We start from the raw sequence: 23,878 nt of genomic DNA, 5'->3' as shown, positions 1-23,878 counted from the left end.
TCGTAAACTCCAGGCCCCATCTCTTTCTGGAGCCCCAAATCCCTGACTGGCAACTTGGTTTCTGACTCTGCTCCATTCACTCGCTAGTCTGCTGTCAGACTTCAGATGTTCATTAACAACCCAGCAGTTCGAAGCGAAGACCTTTGAAATTAGTGAGAATGACTGAAAACATTAAAAAGAGCGGGGAAGAAGGAGTTTAACCAACTTCGTCCGGAGCCCTGAACAACGTCACAACCACAGTGAGCTCATCGTCTTGTTCAGCCCGGGCAAAAATCATGCAGGGAATTCATGCAGGTGTATAAGATGATGAGAGGCATTGGTCGTGTGGATAGTCAAAGGCTTTTTCCCAGGGCTGAAACGGCTAACACGAGGGGGAATAGGTTTAAGCTGCTTGGAAGTAGGTACAGAGGAGATGTCAGAGCTAAGATTTTTAAACAACAGTGGTGATTGTGTATGGAATGCACTGCCAGCGACGGTGGTAGAGGCGGATAAAATAGGATCTTTTAAGAGACTCTTAGATAGGTACATGGGGCTTAGGAAAACAGAGGGCTATGCGGTAGGGTAATTCTAAGCAGTTTAGAGACTAATTTACGTGGTCGGCACAACATTGTGGGCCAAAAGGTCTGTAATGTGTTGTAGATTTCTGTGATTCTATGGAATTCAAGGGGAATTTCCTATCCCACGGAGTGGTGACTAGTTGCAACCTGTCATCTCAGGGAGAGCGAGAGGGGAACGGCAGGGATAGATTTTCATAAACTGATACGGAACAGAAACATGGGCTGAAACCAGATGGGCCGAGTGCCCTCTCTAGTGTACATAGTGAGTGTAGTGGAGACTGTAAGTACCTGACACACGGGATTTGATAAAACTGATTTATCTTTCACAGATCCACAATATTAAACACCAGTCTAGTTTAAGGCTAACATCAGCAGAACGGACTCCTCCAATGCTCAGTGACCAGGGTTCAGTCCTGGCTACGATGAGCAGCTGCCTTCAGTCACCGTGATGGTTAAACATTTAACACGGAGCTGATTTGAACTTCCTCCCTGATGTGAAGTTGCTGGTGTTGCAGCAGCTGGGATGATTGAGTAAAACTCTTTGCTCACTCCGGACAGAAATGTGGCCTCTATTTATTGTGAACTCACCGGAGCATCACAAGGTGGGTTAACTGAATGAGTCTCTTCGCACACACGGAGCAGGTGAACGGCCGCTTCCCAGAGCGAAGCTGTTGGTGTATCTGCGATGTGCCACTGAATCCCTTCCAAAATGAGAGCCAGTGAATGACGTCACACTGCTAAACGTCATGGCGATGTATCCAATCAGATCACGGAGATGGACACGTGCTCGCGCTCTCCTTGCAGCGAGTGGGGCGCTGTCTTCTCCAGCATCTCCGTCTACACTTTCAAGGACCGGTGGCACTCAAGCGCTGGCGACCTGATAGATACAGCGGAGCTAACGTGAAGTTGTGTTTGATATTCCTATCGACAAATCCTTTGAATTCTTTACACTGTTAAAAGTTTACAAAGAATGTCAGTGGATGAAAGACAACATTTCTTTTTTCAAAATGATCCTGAGGCGAGCGGGGTAATTTAGAGAAGGTTTATAGTCTCTGTTACATAACGCAGCCATGACTTTTCTTTCATACTTAAAACGTTCATTTAATGCCCCGGGCAAATAATCTTCGACCAGCCTTATCTTATCTTCTTCATCATACCTAACCGACGATATTGGCGAATTATGGTAACCTTTGTTTGAAAGCCATGAAAAGCACTTACCACAGGTCGAGGTTTCTGTTGAGAAGAGGAGTTAAACACCGGGGCTCGGTGTACCCGGTCTATTCCAGGCGGAGTCTCCAAAACGTCAGAAAACAAACGAGCGAACAGCTTTGGAAAACATTCTGAAGGTCGATTGCCTTCGACCAACTCAGGAAGACCCACAATTCGTATATTGTTCCTTCTTGATCTGCAGTGGCGGGTTCCAATCTGCTAATTAAATTTGTTGACTACACTGCATTGATCGGCCGAATCCCAAATAACGAGGCATCCGACAGAGAAGAAGTCATCACCCCGACATAGTGGTGTCAAGAAAACAACCTCTCTCTCATTGTGACAAAAACACAGGAGCTGGTTGTGGATTACAGGAGGAATGGAGACAGGGATCAAATTCAACATTTTCCAGTCTGTTATTGACACAAAATACACATTTTAATATTGATCATGACACAATGTATTTTATATAACGTTATACATTTAGGTATTATAATTAGTAAAAAAAAATAAAGATCTCTACAAAGCGAATACATTTCCTTTAATGGTCTCCAGGAAACAACAATTTTCCTGATGGAATCCACTTACTTTTTCTTTAATCGGTCGTATTCATGCTGTGAAAATGATTTTACCTAGATTTTTATATGTATTCCAAGATATACCTATCTTTTTAACTAAAAAAAAAATCGATCAAATTGACTCACTTATTTCTTCCTTTATTTGGAACAATAAATTAATTAGTATCATTTACAAAAGTTTGAAAAAGATGATGGACTTGCACTTCCTAATTTAAGACTATTATTGGGCTGTGAATATTAGACAATTCTGTTTTTGGTTATATTGTCTTGATAAGAACTAAAATCAATTGTGGGTTGATTTGGAATTAAAAGCAGTTAAACAATTTCATTTAACTTCAATATTAGGAGCTCCATTACTTTTACAGCTCTTTAAAATTTCAAATTTAAATCTTTACCCGGTTATTAAACAATCCCTACGGATTTGGGTTCAGTTTCGTGTTTTAAAAAATTTTAAACAATTTAAGATGACTAGTTTTTTACATCGAAACTTCTCATTTATACCTGCAACAACTGACCCCATTTTTCTCCTATGGAAAATTAAAGGGATCCTTTCTTTTACAGATTTATTTTGTGATGGCCGATTGATGATCTTTGAAGAGTTAATTAACAAATTTTCTCTCGCTCATACACATGTTTTTCAATATGTTCAGTTTTGACATTTTTTACAACATTATTTACCTAAGATTCCATGTTTACAAGAATCTGATTTGTTGGATACCACTTTGAAATTGAATCCCTTTGTGAAAGGTTCCATTGGCAGAATGTATCATTTATTTTTGATACCAAACGAGAACCTATCACTAAAGATTAAACAAGATTGGGAGAGAAAACTTAATATGACCTTTGTTAATGAAGATTGGCTTCGAGTTTTTAAAAATGTAAATTCCTCTTCTGAATGTGCCAACCATTGTTTAATTCCATTTAAAACTGTTCACCGTTATTATTTAACAAAGGAGAGACGATCTAAAATATTTCCTAGTATAGACAAATGCTGAGATAGATGTAAAACTGAAGTAGCTACTTTGTCACGTATGTTCTGGTCAAGTTCTTCATTAAAATAGTTTTGGAAATCTTTTATTTCTACAAGTTCTAAAGCTCTGAAAATTAATTTACAACCTAATAGATTGACTGTTCTATTTGGAATAGCTCCACATCATATTCAGTGTATTTCATCTTCAGATCAACATGTAATTGCATTTGTTACTCTACTGACAAGAAGGGCTATTTTATTACGGAAATGTAGCGGTGTGCTACACGCAGCGCTAATATTACGACACGGAGTCGGTAACTGCAGTCGAAGGAAAAAACTTTATTCGAAATCTTCAGCCTCACTTTTAAGCCTCCCTCAACCTGCCCCCCATGGCGCAGAGGCTCCAGAGCTCTGTGCTCGCAAACCCCCGTAGGCTATCTAATTGTGAATCGGTTCGGATGCGCCAGGAAATGGGTCGCCACATAACCCCTCCCCCCCCCCCGCAGAACCGGCGATACACCCCCCAATGTCCACAGTCTGGGCCAGAACCTGCTTGGGAAGTCGGCCTCTGCGCAGAGGTGCCGGAAACTCGGCCGGTTGCGCCAGGTTCACATGGGCCGGTTTGAGGCGGTCCACCGTGAAAACCTCCTCTTTCCCCCCAACGTCCAGCACGAACGTGGACCCGTTGTTCCGGAGCACCATAAACGGCCCCTCGTATGGCCGCTGCAGCAGTGGCCGATGCCCGCCCCTTCGTACAAACACAAACGTACAGTTCTGTAGGTCTTTGGGTACGCAGGTCGGTGCCGCCCGTGCTGTGAAGTGGGTATGGGGGCCAGGTTACCGAGCTTCTCGCGTAGTCTGCCCAGGACTGCTGCGGGATCTTCCTCTTGCCTCCTTGGGGCTGGTAGGAACTCCCCGGGGGCGACCAGGGGCGCGCCGTATACCAACTCGGCCGACGAGGCGTGCAGGTCGTCCTTGGGCGCTGTGCGGATGCCGAGTAGGACCCAGGGAAGCTCGTCCGCCCAGTTGGCTCCTCGCAGGCGTGCCATGAGGGCCGACTTCAGGTGACGGTGGAAACGCTCCACTAGTCCGTTCGACTGTGGGTGGTAGGCAGTGGTGTGGTGCAGCTGTGTCCCCAAAAGCCTGGCCATAGCTGACCACAGGCTGGAGGTGAACTGGGCGCCTCTGTCGGAGGTAATGTGGGCCGGTACACCAAAGCGAGATATCCAGGTGGTGATCAGGGCACGGGCGCAAGATTCGGAGGTGGTGTCGGTGAGCGGGACCGCCTCTGGCCATCTTGTGAACCGGTCCACGATAGTCAGGAGGTGCCGCGCTCCGCGCGACACTGGCAGGGGGCCCACGATATCCAAATGAATGTGGTCGAAACGCCGGTGGGCGGGATGGAACTGCTGCGGTGGGGCTTTGGTGTGCCGCTGCACCTTGGCCGTCTGGCAGTGCATGCACGTTTTGGCCCATTCACTGACCTGTTTGCGGAGTCCGTGCCAAACGAACCTGCTGGAAACCATCCGGACAGTTGTCCGGATGAAGGGATGCGCCAAGTTATGAATGGAGTCGAAAACGCGGCGCCGCCAGGCTGTCGGAATGACGGGACGGGGCTGGCCGGTGGCGACGTCACAGAGTAGGGTCCTCTCACCCGGGCCTACGGGGAGGTCCTGGAGCTGCAATCCGGAGACTGCGGTTCTGTAACTCGGAATCTCATCATCCGCCAGGTGCGCCTCTGCCAGTGCCTCAGTCTACCCCTTGGGAAAGGGCATGAACGGTAGGGCGAGAGAGAGCATCCGCCACGACATTGTCCTTACCCGAGACGTGCCGGACATCCGTCGTGTATTCAGAGATGTAGGACAGGTGGCGTTGCTGGCGGGACGACCTGGGGTCGGACGCTTTCGTAAACGCAAAGGTAAGCGGTTTGTGGTCCGTGAACGCGGTGAAGGGCCGACCTTCTAGGAAGTACCTGAAATGCCGGATTGCCAGGTAGAGCGCCAACAGTTCCCGGTCGAAAGCACTATATTTGAGCTCGGGTGGTCGCAGGTGTTTGCTGAAAAACGCCAGGGGTTGCCAGCGACCTGCGATGAGTTGCTCCAGCACCCCACCGACTGCCCTGTTTGATGCGTCCACTGTGAGGGCGGTAGGGGCGTCCATTCTGGGATGTACTAGCATTGCGGCGTTCGCCAAAGCTTCCTTCGTTTGAACGAAAGCGGCGGCGGACTCCTCGTCCCAGGTAATGTCCTTGCTCGGACCCGACATCAGGGCGAACAGGGGGCGCATGATCCGGGCAGCTGAAGGGAGGAAGCGGCGGTAGAAATTCACCATACCTACGAATTCCTGAAGGCCTTTGATCGTGGTGGGTCGGGGAAAGAGGCGGACCGCATCTACCTTAGCGGGCAGAGGGGTTGCCCCGTCTTTAGTAATCCTGTGGCCCAGGAAGTCAATGGTATTGAGTCCGAACTGGCATTTGGCGGTGTTGATTGTAAGACCGTACTCACTCAGTCGGGCGCAGAGTTGACGGAGGTGGGACAGATGCTCCTGACGACTGCTGCTGGCTATGAGGATGTCATCCAAATAAATGAACGCGAAGTCCAGGTCCCGTCCCACCGCGTCCATTAACCGCTGGAACGTCTGTGCGGCATTCTTCAGGCCGAACGGCATGCGGAGGAACTCGAAAAGGCCAAACGGGGTGATGAAAGCCGTTTTGGGGACGTCGTCAGGATGCATCGGGATTTGATGGTACCCTCGGACGAGGTCTACCTTGGAGAACATCCGTGCGCCGTGCAGGTTTGCTGCAAAGTCCTGAATGTGCGGCACATGGTAGCGGTCCGGTGTGGTAGCCTCGTTCAGCCTGCGGTAGTCGCCGCACGGTCTCCAGCCCCCCGTCGCTTTGGGCACCATGTGCAGGGGGGAGGCCCATGGGCTGTCGGACCGCCGGATGATCCCCATTCCTCCATCCTCTGGAACTCCTCCTTCGCCAGTCGGAGCTTGTCCGGGAGAAGCCGCCGAGCGCGGGCGTGGAGGGGTGGTCCCTGGGTCGGGATGTGGTGCTGTACGCCGTGTCTGGGCATGGCCGCTGTGAACTGCGGTGCCAGAACCGATGGGAACTCCGCCAGGACCCTGGTGAAGTCGTCGGACAGCGTGATGGAGCCGAGGTGAGGGGCTGGCAACTGGGCTGCACCCAGGGAGAACGTCTGAAAGGTCTCGGCGTGTACCAGTCTCTTCCTGGGCAGGTCGACCAGTAGGCTGTGAGCCCGCAAAAAATCCGCACCCAGAAGCGGTTGGGCTACGGCGGCCAGTGTGAAGTCCCACGTCAACTGGCTGGAGCCGAACTGTAGCTGCACCTGACGGGTGCCATAGGTCCTTTGTCGGAGGTAAAACGCTGATCTCAGCCCCAGTATCGACCAAAAACCGGCGTCCCGACCTTCTATCCCACTCATACAGGAGGCTATCCCGATGGCCAGCCGCCGTAGCCATCAGCGGCGGCTGGCCCTGGCGTTTCCCGGGAACTTGCAGGGCGGGCGACAACGGCGGGCTTCTGCGCCCCACCGCTGGTGGTAGAAGCACCAGTGTTCATTGGGCCGGGGGTTGGCGGGCTCTGCGGCCGGGCCTGGACTGGTTTGCTGCCGGGAGTGTGGCTGGGTGATCTGTGCGATGGACGCCCCGCTCACCTTTTTGGCGTTCCACAGCAAGTCCGCCCGGGCTGCCACCTTCCGGGGGTCATTGAAATCCGCGTCGGACAGCAGCAGGCGTATGTCCTCGGGCAGCTGCTCCAGGAATGCCTGCTCAAACATGAGGCAGGGTGTGTGTCCGCTGGCGAGAGACAACATCTCATTCATTAAAGCCGATGGAGGTCTGTCGCCCAAGCCATCCAGGTGCAGTAAACGGGCAGCCCGCTCGCGCCGTGACAGTCCGAAGTCCTGAGGAGCAGGGCTTTGAATTCCGTGTACTTGCCGTCTGCCGGGGGCGACTGTACGAACTCCGCGACCTGGGCCGCTGTGTCCTGGTCGAGGGAGCTCACCACGTAGTTGTAGCGGGTATCTTCTGAGGTGATCTGGCGAACGTAGAATTGGTCTTCGGCTTGCTGGAACCATAGGTCCGGGCGCTGTGTCCAGAAACCCGGCCGTTTCAACGAAACTGCATGAACAGAGGCGGCGTCGGTCATTTCTGGTCCAAAAATCGTTTGGACCGTCGGGGTCACCAATTGTAGCGGTGTGCTACACGCAGCGCTAAAATTACGACACGGAGTCGGTAACTGCAGTCGAAGGAAAAAACTTTATTCGAAATCTTCAGCCTCACTTTTAAGCCTCCCTCAACCTGCCCCCCATGGCGCAGAGGCTCCAAAGCTCTGTGCTCGCAAACCCCCGTAGGCTATCTAATTGTGAGTCGGTTCGGATGTGCCAGGAAATGGGTCGCCACAGAAAGATATTTCTTCCCCTACATTAATTGAATCGTTTTCTCAAGGAATGTTATGTCTTAGTTTGGAAGAAATACAAGTAGAACTTTTGATCCTCGATTCGATTTTGAGAGAAGATGGGGTTCTTTTGCCAAATATTATCATTTAATTTGAATTATGCTATATGGTTTCCGTCCAATTTTATTTTTTTTATAAGTGTGAAATGACGGTTGATTATTCTTTTTTTAAAAATTTAGGTAATGGTCAAACGTATTGCTCCGGAGGGTTCATTCCTAATGGACTTTTCCCCTTTTTTTCTGGTTACTGGGTTTTTTTCCGCGTTAGATGGGACACTTTTTTCTCTTATTTTTCTATATATTTTTTTCCCATTTTTATATTATACGATCAGTTTTTTTCAGCTTTATTAACTGTGTACATACTAATCTATTGACGTTTTGCATCATTATATAGTTGTAGAAGATTATGCATCAGTAAAAAATATTCTAAAAATGAAAAATGAAACTGGCAAAACAATCACTAGACATATGGTGCAGAGTCACGTCGAGTTACATCGTGAGGTCGAGTCCATTTTATCATTCATTTAGCTTGTAACTGTAGACAGGAAACCGTCCTTGAGCCGGGCGTGTCGCGCTTTAAGGCTTTGTATCTCTTCCCCGATGGGAGAGCGGGTTTGCAGCAAAAATGTCCAGGTAATGAGGTTATTTGAGTACATGGCCTGCTTTTCCGAGGGAGGGGAATGTAGGAAGTCCTTGGAGTGGAGGCTTGTTTCTCTGATGTTCTCTGAAGTTCGCTGCAGTCATGGGCAGAGCAGTAGCCATACGAAGGCGTGAAGTATCGACAAGAAGCTCAGAGACCTCGGCCTTCACCCTGCCTTGTGTAGCTGGATCCTGGACTTCCTGTCAGATCGCCGGCAGGTGGTAAGAGTGGGCTCCCTCACCTCTGTCTCTCTGACCCTCAGCACACTTACCCCACAGGGGTGTCTCTTTGCCCCCTACTTTACTCTCTGTATTCCCATGACGTGTCGCCACCCACAGTTCCAATCTGCTAATTAAATTTGTTGACTACACTGCATTGATCGGCCGAATCCCAAATAACGAGGCAGCCTACAGAGAAGAAGTCATCACCCCGACACAGTGGTGTCAAGAAAACAACCTCTCCCTTATTGTGACAAAAACACAGGAGCTGGTTGTGGATTATAGGAGGAATGGAGACAGGGACCAAATTCAACATTTCCAAGACTGTTATTGACACAAAATGTCATGACACAATGTATTTTATATATTGTTAATAATATAAAACATATTTAGAGATTGTTACTGACAGAGCATCGTATAAGTTGTGTTCTGTGTGTTATGTGAATGTACTTGCCTGTGATGCTGCCACAAGTCAGTGTTTCTCTGTACCTGTACCTTCCCGTACTTGTGCACTTGGCAATAAATTCAACAGGACCTGAGAAATCTCAGTGAGATTTGATTCGTGATGATCATCTTGGCAGCTCGGTAGGTCGAATGTATGAGACAGTACACTGTTGAATGCAAATCCCTGAACAGTGTCGATGATCAGAGGGATCTTAGATTCCAAGTTCATCGCTCCCTGAAAGAGACTGCGCAGATTGATCGGGTGGTTAAGAAGGCAAATGGCGTGGTTGTCTTTATTAGTTGAAACATTGAGTTCAAAAGTCGGGAAGTTGTGTTGCGGCTGTTACGAGCCTGCGGTCGTACTGTGACTGTTTCTTTAAGAGCGCCGGCGTGAGGAGGCGGGACTATGACGTCAGTCACAGGCTGACAGCGCTGACTGTGAACTGAACCATAAGAGAGAGAGAGCGATCTGCAGACAGGCAGTCGGGAGAGAGAGAGAGAGAGAGAGAGAGAGAGAGGAGAGAGAGAGAGAGAGAGAGAGAGAGAGAGAGAGAGAGAGAGAGAGAGAGAGAGAGAGAGAGAGAGAGAGAACCACAACGAATGTGTGTGGCTGTCACTTCGTATAATCCATAGGAGTGGAGTTTGGAATATCTTGTGTTAACCCTTGCCTGGGTATGTTGTGTGGTAACCCCTGGAAGACGGTATTCCTGTGACAGGTCACTTTCGCTGATAACTCGTATGTGGACGGATTCAACGGATAAGAACTTCGTCGACGGTTATTTTGAAGTAACCGCCTTTTCTCTACATTTCACTCTGGATCACAAATATCTCTCTCCCATCATTTATTCCGTGGATTTCTGAACTTTCCTTCTTTACCATTTCAAGACTCTAAGCTTTGTTTCCTCAGGCTCGATAGTCTGGGGAATTATATTTACACATATATCCAATTAACACTGTTAACTTTCGTTAACTTACTATGTTATAAGTAGAGACCAATAAAGAGAGTGCTTTTAACATCAAAAACAGACTCCAGTGTGAACTCTATTGCTGCTGGTTCGTTTCTAAAACGTTACAGTTCGTAACACAGTTTTATAAAATTAGTTAGACCACATCTGGAGTGTTTCATACAGTTCTGGTCGCCCCCATTCTCGGAAGGATGTCGGGGCTTTGGAGAGGGCGGGGAAGAGGTTTAGCAGGATCTTGCCTGGATGAGAGAGCGAGAGCTATAACGAGAGGTTGGACGAACACAAAGTACACTGCTGATGCTGTGGTCAAATCAACACGTACATCCACGCTGGAGGAACTCAGGACTGACGAAGGGTCTCGGCCCGATACGTTGACGGCTCGTTTCGACGGATGCTGCCCGACCTGGTTGGACAAACTTGTGTTGTTTTCTCCAGAGCGGCGCAGGCTGGGGTGAGACTGGATGGACGTTTATAAGATTACGAGAGGAATAGATAGAGTGGACAGACGATATATTTTTCCTGGGGGTTGAAATGTCTAACACATTTAAGGTGAGTGGAGATGTGAGCGGCAAGTTTGCTTCTTTCCACAGAGTAGTGGGTAACTGGATCTCTGTCTGGGGTGGGAGACCAAAACCGGTCACGTGATGCAGTTCTCTCCCCCCCCCCCCCCACCCCATTAAACCGCAGGAGGGCAACATCGCGCAGCCGTTTCTGAGGCCCCGCCCTCCTGATGACGTACCACACCGCGCATGCTCACTGTCTCCGGGTGTTTTCCTTAACGCTCGGTGCTGAAGTCTGCCGGATCCAGAAAGGCTTCTCATCTCGTATATCGCGGAGCCGGGGATCTGGATTACTGTGTCCGGGCTGAAGATATCACTTTCCTATTGGTGAGTATTGAGACCGATCCCGAGCAGGGAGGTCCGATGTTGGCCGTGAGCCCCGAACTGGCGGCCAGTTACTCATTTATTTTCCAGTTATCTGGGCTCGTCAAAAATATGTCGACTTCACTTAATCTGCTTTGAACGATTCAAACCAGGAGCCCAGGCTGTCTATTTCCGCAGAATTGAAATGGGAGACCAACCAACAGGTCACGTGAGGCTGCGTGCCGCAGATCCGCCCCGCCCTCCGCTTTGTGACGGAGGATCAAGTGGAGTGTTGATAACAAGGTTGACATGAATAATATCAGGAACGATCGGCTTCATGTATGAGGAGCATTTGATGTCTCCGGACCTGTGCTCGATGGAGTTCAGAGGGACGGTGGGGGGTTGTGAGGGCGATGTATGATTAAGTAAACATTCCGAATGCTAAAAAGCCTGGATACAGTGTACATGGAGAGGATGTTTCCATTAGACGGAGAGTCTGTAATCTGACAGCACCGTCTCAGAATAAAAATGCCTCCTGTTAAAATTCAGCTGAGAAAAATCTTTTGGCCAAAAGGTGTCTGAAGTGTGGAATTTGTTGCCGCAGAGTTTGGTAGAGGCTACCGTTTGGGTATATTTATGAGGGAGATTAATACATTAAAGATTGTTAAGTAGCTACAGGGTTACAGGAGGAAGGCAAGAATATGGTGTTGAAATAAAAATCAACCATAGTTGAATGATGGGGCAGATCAGAAGGATTGAATCATCTGAATCTGTTCCTTCTGCCTGACCATGACTGAATGATGGCTCCTTCTGATTCCATATCGTTTTGTGACGTGTGTGGGACAATAAAAGATTGCTCACTGAGATCATTACTGTATATTTGCCTTCAATATTTAAATTTCAGTGAGTTTTGTTCTTAATAACATGAATCTGAAATTTTTGGTTCTCTTTTTTGTTGTTAATATGCTTCATTATCTTTCAATTTAAAGTTAGACCTGCAGTGAGAGATTTATTGGAAGAAAAACCCCAACTGGAGGAAAACCACGACTGATGACGAGGGAGCAGCAACAAGTGAACCAACCCGAGGACTGAGAGCATCAATCAGAGAGAACCCAACTGACTCGGACATTCCAGTGATTCAGTCAGGAGAAATTTTGGTGAGTCTTACTTCCTGTTCTTTAGACATTTCATACCTGTACAGTGGAAGGTAGCAAATAGCTGGAGTGAGGCTGAACATGTCCAGAAGTACCAGTTATGCCTCCGTCAGACCCAGTTGCAATCACTCCAGGTCTGGTAATGTGCATCCAGCAACCCTTTGAAACCACTCCCATTATGTGGAAGTCGAATCTGGATAAAGTCACTGAGAGACTGTATAAGTACAAACTCTTTATTCCAAGCATCGGGCTTACTCAGTTAGTCGCTCAAACAGGAACAGTTGATGACTGTTCCCGCCCAATCCACTAACTGACTAACAATTCCCCTTACACCACTGATATATCCGTCCAGATACCCTCCACACAAGAGGGTTGCCTGATGGGAACCCGAGGAGACTACAACTACTAGGATTGTGCCACACTTTTCGCTGTCTCATCCGCTAAAGCATTGCATTTAGTGACTCAGTCAACATGTAGGTGTGGGCCGCTCATTAAATAACAGCCAAAGCTCGAGGTAGCTGTAGAGTGGTGAGTAAGTTGTTTACAAAGGTGACATTACTAATGGGGTGGCCAGAGGAAGACAGGAATCCCCATGTTCCCAGAGAGCCCCGTAGTCATGTACAATTCCAAATGCATAACGGGAGTCTGTGTAAACGTTCCCACTTTAGTCTGTTGCTGGGATACAGGCACGAGTCAGAGCAAACAGTTCAGCCTTCTGGGCAGAGACAGCTGCTTCAAAAGAGGCCTTCTCAATTACTTCACTGTCCGTCACTATTGTATAGTCAGAATATCGTTTTCCTGCTGGATCCACAAAAGAGCTTCCATCCTCAGGGAACGTTACCTCAGGCTAGAGGGGGTTTTGAGGAAGGGATGGGAGAGTCTGTCCTTCTTTCACGGTGATCCAGACAGGGGGCAGTTGGTGCAGTCAAATTCATTGCCTGAAATTGAGCAGAGATTGTGTGCAATGTCTTGGGTTCAGTCAATTTTAAAAGAGAGTCTTACCAGATGTCCCGTCTTCACCTCAATGTCCTTCCAGTATCGGAGTTGGCCCACGGCCAAGTCTTGCCAGTCTCCCTTGCTGCTGGAGGCTTGTTTCCTCAGGGTGAAGGCAAGGAACTCTGGGCTTTTTGACTTGAACCCAGGGCAAACCCTAACGATGGTACGGGGAGCCACCAGTCCTGTCTGCCACCAAAGGAAATCCGGAACTTCGGCCAGTAATGTGCTGCCCTCTTTTCCTTAATCCTGTCCAATCACCATGACTGGGAACTTCTCTCGCTCGAGGGGTGCATAATATTGGCTTTCCTCAATGAGCACCCCCTAGTGTCATAGCACAGAATCACATGAGGGTCGGCCGCTGACGGAAGGGGTTCAAACGCGGTGGAGTCCAGATTAAGTGCCCACTACTGGGGATTCGGAAACTGGGGAAGCTGTCGTTTGGTCACTGGTCCCAGGGTGATGCCCTTATCTGTGTCTCCACTCCTCCTGTCCTCCACAATCAGCTCCTTTGTTTTTGTGATAATGAGGGAGAGTTTGTTTTCTTGACACCAGTCAGATATTGTTCAGACCTCAGACAGAGTCAGCAATCAAATGGTTGAGCATGGTGCGATGAATGTGCTGAGCTGTGTATAGCACAATGCAAGAAGCATTGTAGGAAAGCCAGATGAGCCCAGGACAGGGAATTATGATATTGTGGCCATTATAGGGGCTTGGTTGCACCCAACAGTCTGAGGGATTTAGAGGAACAAATTTGCAGAGCGGTCACAGACCATGCCAAGAAACAAAGGTTGAGATTGTAAGCGATTTTAACTTTCCATATATTGACTGGGACTCCCATACTGTAAAAGGACTAGATGGGGTAAAGTTTGTCAAATGTGCCCTTAATTGGTACGTAAAATTCCCGATGTAGAAGTGTGCAATAAGCTGTTAGGCAATGACCAGGGCTGGTGACAGAAATTAGTGTTCATAATGCCATGAAATTCAAAATAAAGATGAAAAAAGAGAGGTCTGGACCATGGGTTGAGATTCTAAATTGGAGAGAGGTCAATTTTGATGGTATCAGAAAGGATCTGACAAGTGTGGATTGGGACATGCTGTTTTCTGACAAAGGAGTACTTTGTAAGTGGGAGGCCTTCAGAAGTGAAATTTTGAGGGTGTAGAGACTTTATGTGCCTAACAATGTAACAGTTGAAACGTAACTGGTGCAGGGAATCTTGGCTTTCTGGCTATATTGAAGCCCCGGATATTTCGTTCCTTTAAATGCCTCAGACTTTTGGGTGCTACCAAGACTCATTAATCATCATCCATGCCCTGAGCTCATCTGAACATTTTCATTGTCTTCTGTTGGTTTCTCGCTTCCCAATAGCTTTTGCTCTTTTGTTTGCCCTCTCTTTGGCTTTTATGTTGGCTTTAGCTTCTCAATTCAACTATGGTTATGTACTCCTGGTTTCCAATGTTTTCACTTCCTTGGGATATGTCGATCACTCAGCTCCTGAATTGCTCCCAGAAATTCCAGCCATTGCTGCTCCGTTGTCACTCCAACCTTTTCCCTTCCAAACAAGTTTGTCCAGCTTCTCTGTCATAGAATAATGGAGACGTTCAAAATAGAAACAGGCCATTTGGCCCATCTAGTCAATGCCAAAAAAACATTTAAGCTGTCTATTGCAACTAACTGCACTGAGACCATCGCCCTCCATACACCTACCATCCAGGCTTCCATCAAAACCTCTTTGAAATGGCGAAACCGAGCTCGTATTCACCACTTGTGCTGACATGTCATTGCACACTCTCACGACCATTTCAGTAAAGAGCTTTTCCATATGTTCCCATTAAGTTTTCACCTTCCCCACTTACCCATGACCTCTGGTTGCCATCCCACCCAACCTCAGTGGAAAAAGCTGCTTGCATTTACCCTATCTACACCCTCATAATCTTGTATACTTCTGACAATTTCCCAAAGCTATGTACAATGTCCTTGTTTATGTTTAGAGCCTTTTTTTACGTGTATAGGATGATGAGGGGCATTGATCATGTGGATAGGCAGAGGTTTATTCCCAGGGCTGAAATGGCTAACACGAAGGGGCATAGTTTTATGGTGCTTAGAAATAGATACCGAGAGGATGTCAGGGGTAAGATTTTTACCCAGAGAGTGGTGGGTGCGTGGAATGCACTGCAGGCTATTTGTGTGAGAGTATTTCAGTTACAGTGGGGCCAGGAGCCCGTGCTGCTCAGTGGGAAGAGGGAGCAATACCAATGGCGAGAGTCAAACTGAGCCAGGTCACAGATTGGAGATGGGAGAGATGCCCCATTCTTAAAGAGACAGGAAGAGCATCAGAGAGTTCGATGGTCATTCCAGGTACCAGCACTGTGCCCAGTTAGAAGATGATTTCTCTCTCCAACTTGGGTTGAACTTCACTGTAAGAGTGTGTTGCCAGATCACACCGTGACAACTCAAGTGAACTCATATGAAAAGTTGCCCCACACACATTGATGGATTTTGTAAATCTTTTTACAGGCTAAAAACAAGGAATTTATCTACGGGAATTTCGAACACAACATGCCAATTTTGCTGTCTCTGTCCAGATATTTAAGAAGTGGAGCAAGGGATTCACTCGATCATCCTTCCTGCTCAGGCTGTGGGGAGGGATTCACTTGGTCATCTGACCGACTGGCAAAGCGGAAATTTTACACGGGGAGAGGCCGTTCATTTGCTCAGACTGTGAGAATGGATTCAGTGGGTCTTCTCAACTGAATGTACATCAGCAAATTCACACTGGACAAGGCCATTCACCTGTTCTGTGAGTGAGAAGGGATTCAGTCGTCTTCCCACCTGTGGACACACCAGTCAGTTCACACTGGGCAGAGGCTGGTCATCTGCTGAATTTGTGGGGAAGGATTCACTCGGTCATCTGACTTCATGGCTCACCAGCGAGTTCACACTGAGGGGAGGCCGTTCACCTGCTCGGAATGTGGGAAGGGATTCACCTACTTATCCCAACTGAAGATACATCAGCGAATTCACACTGGAGAGAGGCCATTCACCTGCTCAGACTGTGGGAAGGGATTCACACAATTAGCTGGCCTACAAGCACACCAGTCTGTTCACACTGGGGAGAGGCCGTTCACCTGCTCAGACTGTGGGAAGGGATTCACTTCGTCATCTCAACTGAAGGTACATCAGCGAGTTCACACTGGGGAGAGGCCGTTCAACTGCTCAGACTGTGGAAAGGGATTCACACAGTTAGCTAACCTACAAGCACACCAGTCAGTTCACACTGGGGAGAGGCCGTTCTCTTGCTCAGACTGTGGGAAGGGATTCAATTCATCATCTAAACTGAAAGTACATCAGCGAGTTCACACTGGGGAGAGGCCATTCACCTGCTCAGACTGTGGGAAGGGATTCACACAGTTAGCTAACCTACAAGCACACCAGTCAGTTCACACTGGAGAGTGGCCGTTCAACTGCTTAGAATGTGGGAAGGGGTTCATTCGGTCATCTCAACTGAAGGTACATCTGTCAGTTCACTCTGGAGAAAGGCCATTCACCTGCTCAAACTGTGGGAAGGGATTCACTTTGTCATCTCAACTGAAGGTACATCAGCGTGTTCACACTGGGGAGAGGCCGTTCACCTGCTCAGACTGTGGGAAGGGATTCACACAGTTATCTGGCCTGCAAGCACACCAGTCAGTTCACACTGGCGAGAGGCCGTTCAACTGCTCAGACTGTGGTAAGGGATTCACACAGTTATCTAGCCTGCAAGCACACCATTCAGTTCACACTGGTGAGAGGCCATTCACCTGCTCAGTCTGTGGGAAGGGATTCACTCTATCATCTTGCCTACTGACACACCAGTCAGTTCACACTGGAGAGTGGCCATTCACCTGCTCAGACTGTGGGAAGGGATTCACTCGGTCATCTCAACTGAAGGTACATCAGCGAGTTCACACTGGGGAGAGGCCATTCACCTGCTTGGACTGTGGGAAGGGATTCACTTCGTCATCTCAACTGAAAGTACATCAGCGAGTTCACACTGGGGAGAGGCCGTTCACTTGCTCAGACTGTGGGAAGGGATTCATTCAGTTAGCTACTCTACAAGCACACCATTTAGTTCACACTGGGGAGAGGCCATTCAACTGCTCAGACTGTGGGAAGGGATTCACTCGGTCATCTCAATTGAAGGTACATCAGCGAGTACACACTGGGGAGAGGCCATTCACCTGCTCAGACTGTGGGAAGGGATTCACACAGTTAGCTGGCCTACAAGCACACCAGTCAGTTCACACTGGGGAGAGGCCGTTCACCTGCATATTCTGTGGGAAGGGATTCACTCAATCATCTCAATTGAAGGTACATGAGCGAATTCACACAGGTGAGAGGCCATTCACCTGCTCAGACTGTGGGAAGGGATTCACTCGGTCATCTCGCCTACTGACACACCAGTTAGTTCACACTGGAGAGAGACCATTAACCTCCTGTTAATGTGGGAATGTATTCACTCAGTCATCTAACCTTATGTAACTCTCACTCCGGCTAGCAGCTTAATATAGGGGGTGATAGCCCCCTAGCTCGGCCAAATGTGTGTGGATGCTGCGCCGCGTCCCCTGTTACATATCAATACCCCAAAATAACAAACAGTACACAAGATGTGATTCATAATTCTTACTTTGACTAAAGGGTTAGTAAAGTAAAAAAAAAGGGCCCACTCTCCCCATTTGTGGCTTCTCATCTCTCCACAACAAAAGCCCATGAAATTCTCTCATTCAGACTCACAAGAAAGAACATTTCTGTCATTGGATAGCCCAGCACTCCAAAACCCTGTTATCTCTAGTTGTATCCTAAACATTGCTGCTGCAGAGAAACCACTACCTCAGCAGTGAAACATTACAGAGAGGTCATTACATTAGCAGTGAAACCTTACAGTGTGTTACACTTACAACACACTACCGGATTCACACAGGGGAGAAAGTTTCAATAAGCTTCATGCTGGATATTTGTCCATCACCATTGCTGAATGCTATTTTGAGAGTGATTGTAAGTGTTGAACTCTGCAATTATTGCTGCTGCTCACCACACCCAGTTCTGCACCCTGGTCACTGGGCCTGGGAGGAGTTTCTTCTGCTGCATATTCACCTTTAATGGGACTAGATCTGTGACAAATGAATCAGTTCTATCTTAAGCACTGTCTCTGTTACTTAGTGAATTTATAACACACCTAGTGTACAGTAGAGAGTCAACTCAGGCTGGCTGAACCCTGCCAGTGATTCTGTTCCACAACAGATCTTTCAAATCCTCCCCTGTTGTTCACCTCTCACTCTCCCTGGGATGAGGTCCAAATAGTCATCACTCTGTGGGTGAATATGTTTCCCTTGAATTTCTTGCAGACTGAAGAAGTCGAGCTGACTGCAGTTCTGTCTGAGATGTTCTTTGCCCCTCTAATCTCTGGGCTGAGGAAGAATGACATTGGGAGTTAACCTCCTTAATCACGACTCATGTCCACATTATGGGTCACTTTCCCCACTTCTAAAATGTTGTTAGCGAACACCACTGTCCTCTAAAGACTGAAAGCAGAGTGGGAAGTCATCAATTGGATTTTCAATGAAGCTGGGTCAGAAACCAGAGGGAGGTCTGCACAGAGCAGAATTTGGGGCCCTGGACGATGTTCGGGGTGAGAACGTATGATGAGGAGAGGGGATTCAGCAACAGGGCATGTCAACGAATGACATTTGGAAGCAGATTGACAGAGAAAGTAATTAGGTTATCTGACTGATGACACAAACACTACCTGTGGTGAGGTGTTCCACTGGCTGAGGAACATGTGTGTTAGGAATGGTTTTATCTATTGGGGGAGTTGTTCCTGCTTGTTTATCCTGTAATATTATAACCAGATGGATTGACCTATCTGAAATAATGTATTGATGATCATATAATTTGCAAGATTTTGGCTCTAAAACTGGATCAGGCTTGAATTTATGGTGTTTTCATGAGGTGATGGAGGGCATTCATGAGTTTGTATTTTAAAGCAAGATTTTGGTGAAAGATATTTGCCACTTGATTGTACCTGCGTAAGTAATCAGATTGAGTTAAACTGCAGCAGGATCCTAGAATGTGTTGGACTGTGTCTGGTTTCTCTTGGCCTTTTCTGCACTTACTGCTTCGTTTGTTTGTATTTCATGAAGTTTCGATTTGTTTTACTTTTGTTACCCACCTCGTCCTGTATTTCCGCAAGGAACTCCTCTGTTTCTGGGAAGAAGTCTCCAACTCTCAGTCAGGTGCTCGATGCTTCCTTGTCACCATCTCGTCTGCTCAGATCATTGGGATGTCTCCCATGGAGGGTCATACACATTTCACTGGTTAATGTTTTCATCCAGAGTGATGATTTATTTTTCTGAGCCAGCTTGTCATTTAAGTTTTATGGTCTGTATTTCTTATCATAATTGCATATACACACATGGAGTCAGTTCAGTTCCTCCGCCATATCCTTATCTCCATTTACAATTTCTCCAACATCATTTTCTTTCAGTCCTATATCTACCTCACCTGTTTTTTTACTCCTTATATACTTGAAAAAGATTTTAGTATCCTTTTTGATATTATTTGCTATCTTTCTTTCATAGTTCTTCTTTTCTCTATTAATGACCTTACTTTTCTTTCGTAAGTTTTTAAAAAAAACTTCCATTCCTCTGTCTTCACACTAAGTTTTGCTTCCTTGTATGCCCTCTGCTTTGCTTTTACTTTGGCTTTGACTTCTCTTGTCAGCCACGGTTACATACTTTATCCATTCGAAAACTTAGTTTTCTTTGGAATATATCTGTCTTGCACTTTCCTCACTTCTCGCATAAACTCCAGCCACTGCTGCTCTGCCGTCCTCCCTGCTAGTGTCCCTTTCCAGTCAACCTTGGCCAGTTCCTCTCTCATGCTACTGTAATTTCCTTTACTCCACTGAAATACTGACACATCTGATTTTGGCTTCTCTTTCTCAAATTTCACAGTGTACTCAATCATGTTGTCATCACTAAGGGTTCCTTCACTTCCATCTCTCTAATTACCTCTGTTTCATCACACAATACCCAATCCAGTACAGCCGATCCCCTAGTGGGCTCAACAACAAGCTGTTCTAAAAAGCCATCTCATAGACATTCTAGAAATTCTCTCTCTTGAGATCCAGTGCAGAACTGATTTTCCCAATCCACTCTTCCAGTAGCGATCTGATTTTCCCAATGATTTTCCTTGCTTTTGACCCCCTGTCAAAAGTTCTGCTAATGTGAATAGATCAGCGAGTAAAAGACAACCTGATTTCCAAAAGGCATAAAGTTAGAGATGACACATTTCTTTAATATTTAAGCAAGATTACATTTTTATTTCAATCTATTACAGTTTCAAAATAACAAAAAAAGGAAAAGGGCCAGAAGCAAATGTTTGGGCGCCCTACATTTTCAGTAGCACCCCCTTTGGCAAGTATCACAGCTTGCAGACACTTTTTTTAGCCAGCCAAGAGTCTTTCAATTCTTGTTTGGGCAAATTTCTGGGTTCGGACATTAGTAGCAATGTACTAACTGTGGAAATTACAAACCACAATATTATTAGAATCACAGAGCCAAGCAGCAATGAAACAGGCCTATCAGCCCTTCTAGTCAATGCTGACCTGTTTTTGTTGTTACTGCCCATTTCCAGCTACCTGCATCAGAGCCTCCATACACCTCCCACCCACGTCCTCACCCAAATCCCTCTTTAGTGTCTAAATCAAACCCACATCCTCCACTTCCACTGGCAGCTCATTCCACACTCTCACCAACCTCTTCACCAAAGTGAAGAATTCCCCTTCAGATTCCCTGAAAATAATTCACTTTCACACGGAACTTATGTGAAATGTCAGGATGAGAGAGTGGACGGGGCAGAGAGGGAAGACAGTAAAGGGAGGGGTGGTTGAATGTGGAGAGGGAAACAGAGCGGAGTGTTTATACTTAATATTTTTTGAGTAAAATTAATCGTTTTAACTTGCTGCAAACCTACTCTCCATATCCTGTATATTCTTAACCAGATTACTGATCCAGATGACAAGTAGCAATGGTTGATGTTCAAAGTAAATTTTATTATCAGAGTACATAACTTTTATATAGTCAGATACCAGATAAAACCATGAGATATCTTTTCCTACAAGAATACTTAGCAAATCTTTAGAATAGTAACATGATCGATGAAAGATCAAGTAGAGCACAGAATTCAACCAACTATGCAAATCCAAATATAATTAAATATCAATGAATAATGAGAGCAATGGGGTGTAACGCTGAGGAACCTCATTGGGCTCGGGCCTCGAGTCCAATAAACAGCCTCCCACCATCACTCTCTGCTTCCTACCATCAAGACAACTCTGCATCCAGTTAACCAGCTCTCCCTGGACCCCGTGTGATCTAACTTTCGACAGCAACTTACCATGCTGAACCGTATGAAAGAACTCACTGATGCCCATATCGGCCACGATCCTGGGACAGAGATGTCACCGATCAGAGGGCATGGATTTAAGCAGAGGATGAAGTGGTTCAGAGGGATCTGAGGAGGAGATTTCTCACTCAGAGGGTAGCTGAAATCTGGAACTCACTGCCCGAGGTGGTGGTGGAAGCAGGTCCCTTCACAACATTTACGAAGAGGATGAGCATTGAAACTGCCGAGATACAGTCGGCTGTGAACCAAGTGCTGATAAATGGGACCAGTGTAGACAGTGAGTGGATGGTCAGAACAGGTATGGCCGACCAAAGGCCTGTTTCCGTGCTGTTTGATCCACCACTCCGGACATGCTCAATTAACGATGGTGGCACCGCAAGGCATTGATTGCAAAACTCCACACCCCTCTCCAACCTAAAATAATCCATACTGAACCCCTTTGTCACCATTGGAAGTATCTGTTTCTGTCAAGGTAGCATTGAGATTGGTCACTTTTGCTGAATAACTGGCAATTGATGAAGTTCCTGTGTCTTCCATTAATGTTGCTGCCTTACAGCAAAACTAACCCTCTCACAGTGTCACAATCAGTGATTAAATCCCGCATCAAACACTGTGCTTTCAACCCTGCACTTGATCCATCTCACTGAGGTTCTGTAGACACAAACCCTGCTCTCTGCATATGTGATCACATCTCCCCTGCTTCTGACATTTCAAATACCCTCGGAATGGTTTTCTGATTCAGTCTGAAGGTTATGGTACATTCAGCTCATCGTCAGACCTGACAAACCATGTCTTCCCACAGCTGGTTCCACCTGTTGGTGTGTCCTCTTTCCTCCACCTCCAGGGAAGCTGCATCTCCACACAAGCTCCTCACTTGAGACGACTGTCTATACCCGTGACAAAGGAAATAACATCTCTGTCACTCTATTCCAGCTGCTACCACCATAAAAGCATAAAAGCCAGGACCAACAGGCTCTGGGACAGCTTCTTTCACCAGGCCATCAGACTGATGAACTGACGCTGACTTGAATGTACTCTATATTACATTGTCTGTTTTAATTATTATAAACTCTTATAAATTACTATGATTGCACGTTGCACATTTAGATGGAGACATACTCCTCATGAATGTATGAAATAAAGTCAATTCAATTCAATTCCTGATTCTGTGCCTGACCTGCTCGCCTCTGGGTATCCTCCGTCAACAAGCTTCTTCCTCAGTCGCCTTCTGTGAGTTCACACAAACAAAAAATAAATAAATAAAACGATCTATTAGACAGCTCCTGTACCCCTTTACCCCTGAACATGTTCTTCTGTTAAAACTCTGTCCTGAGCCCCTTACTGATTCCCTTTCCCTTTCAGACTCCCGATATGCCAGCATATCAGAATTCACTGTAAGGACATTTATACCTCACAGGAGGATGTAGAAACCCGTGTCACTGACACACCCTCCCCCTTCCCAATCTGCACTCGCAGCCCATGACGGAGACAGCTGTCCTGGACTCTGGGGCTCTGTAACACACAATCTTGTAACTCATAATCTTGTGAACAGCAAGCTTAGACAGTCATTAATATGAAGAGAGAGTTGTTTCCTGAAAGGACACGCGAGCTAAGCTGTCTGATCCAGTTCACCAGATCATCCCTCGTTTACAACTTAGTTTGTCTTGGTACCCTCCTCCCTCTATCACGGAATGTCCAATCATCCCACTTTCTCGCAACAGAACCCAACACGCTTACAACCCCACTCCCACGCTCCACTGATAACCTCTACCCACACACACGGACAGATCCCCTTCACCCCTTGGAGAACCACAAGGAATTGATCCCACAGCCCGGGCTCGGTCGCAAAGTTAAAACCGGGGCTGAGGAGTGCCTGGAGCCCACAGCCACCCGACAGAGCTTGGGCCAGGCCCTTTCTCACTGCTACCGGCCCCCGATTTACACAAACCCGACATCGGCCCCGGCTCACCGCCGCTCGGAGTTGCGAGGCTTAGTGTCGGCAGCGCGCCTGCGCGTCTCCCTCTGCTCAAGACACTGGCCGGTGGTCCCCACAGCGCCACCACTGGCCGGAGCCGGAGGGACAGTGCAGAGAGCTCGGCCGTTCGGCTGTTTCACGGGGACACGCCGAACTCCCCATCAACTCCATCCAGCTGGAATGTAATGACCAACAAATATAATTCCTGTCAGCGATTAGCCGTCTGAGTGATTCGATGACTTTTAGAGGAAGGGGTATCCATGGTCCACATTGTCAGGCTGTCAGTTTACCAGGATACAAAGACGCTGCCTGAGGAACTTAGTGGGTCGGGCAGCATCTGTGGAGGGAAATGGACCGTCAACATTTCGGGCCGAGACCCTCCCTCTG

General features: G+C 47.2%; 2 protein-coding genes across 4 annotated transcripts; one reads left to right on the top strand and one right to left on the bottom strand.

Annotated features, from left to right (window-relative positions):
• Positions 1-1,402: 1,402 nt before the first annotated feature.
• Positions 1,403-5,608, bottom strand: LOC132386387 (uncharacterized). Its single transcript, XM_059958635.1, has 4 exons — positions 5,273-5,608; positions 5,073-5,202; positions 1,776-1,962; positions 1,403-1,507 (listed from the first exon to the last, which is right to left on the bottom strand). The coding sequence occupies exons 1-4, from the start codon at positions 5,598-5,600 to the stop codon at positions 1,403-1,405; spliced, it is 750 nt and encodes a 249-aa protein (XP_059814618.1). The 5' UTR covers positions 5,601-5,608.
• A 5,199-nt stretch (positions 5,609-10,807) lies between these two features.
• On the top strand, positions 10,808-22,667 carry LOC132386391 (zinc finger protein 226-like). Of its 3 annotated transcripts, none has more exons than XM_059958643.1 (3): positions 10,808-10,947; positions 11,913-12,080; positions 15,589-22,667. In XM_059958643.1, exon 3 carries the CDS (start codon positions 15,991-15,993, stop codon positions 17,551-17,553), a length of 1,563 nt encoding a protein of 520 aa, XP_059814626.1. In that variant the 5' UTR covers positions 10,808-10,947; positions 11,913-12,080; positions 15,589-15,990; the 3' UTR covers positions 17,554-22,667. The 3 variants fall into 3 exon arrangements, with proteins under 3 accessions (XP_059814626.1, XP_059814628.1, XP_059814627.1); XM_059958644.1 differs by lacking the exon at positions 10,808-10,947 and adding an exon at positions 11,248-11,262; XM_059958645.1 differs by lacking the exon at positions 11,913-12,080.
• Positions 22,668-23,878: the final 1,211 nt, after the last annotated feature.

Source organism: Hypanus sabinus, unplaced genomic scaffold (genome assembly GCF_030144855.1).
Source record: "Hypanus sabinus isolate sHypSab1 unplaced genomic scaffold, sHypSab1.hap1 scaffold_1138, whole genome shotgun sequence".
Lineage (NCBI taxonomy): Eukaryota > Metazoa > Chordata > Chondrichthyes > Myliobatiformes > Dasyatidae > Hypanus > Hypanus sabinus.
The sequence above is the reverse complement of the archived record's forward strand: the minus strand, read 5'-3'. Positions and strand labels throughout refer to the sequence as shown.

Excerpts from the sequence above, each read along its gene's own strand:
- LOC132386387 (XM_059958635.1), bottom strand. The coding sequence starts at position 5,600 with ATGCGCCCCCTGTTCGCCCTGATGTCGGGTCCGAGCAAGGACATTACC. Across the intron at positions 1,963-5,072 it reads TTCATGCCCTTTCCCAAGGG|ATCAAGAAGGAACAATATAC; the intron begins GTAGACTGAGGC and ends CCGCCACTGCAG. Across the intron at positions 1,508-1,775 it reads AACAGAAACCTCGACCTGTG|TGTAAAGAATTCAAAGGATT; the intron begins GTAAGTGCTTTT and ends AACTTTTAACAG.
- LOC132386391 (XM_059958645.1), top strand. The coding sequence starts at position 15,991 with ATGGCTCACCAGCGAGTTCACACTGAGGGGAGGCCGTTCACCTGCTCG.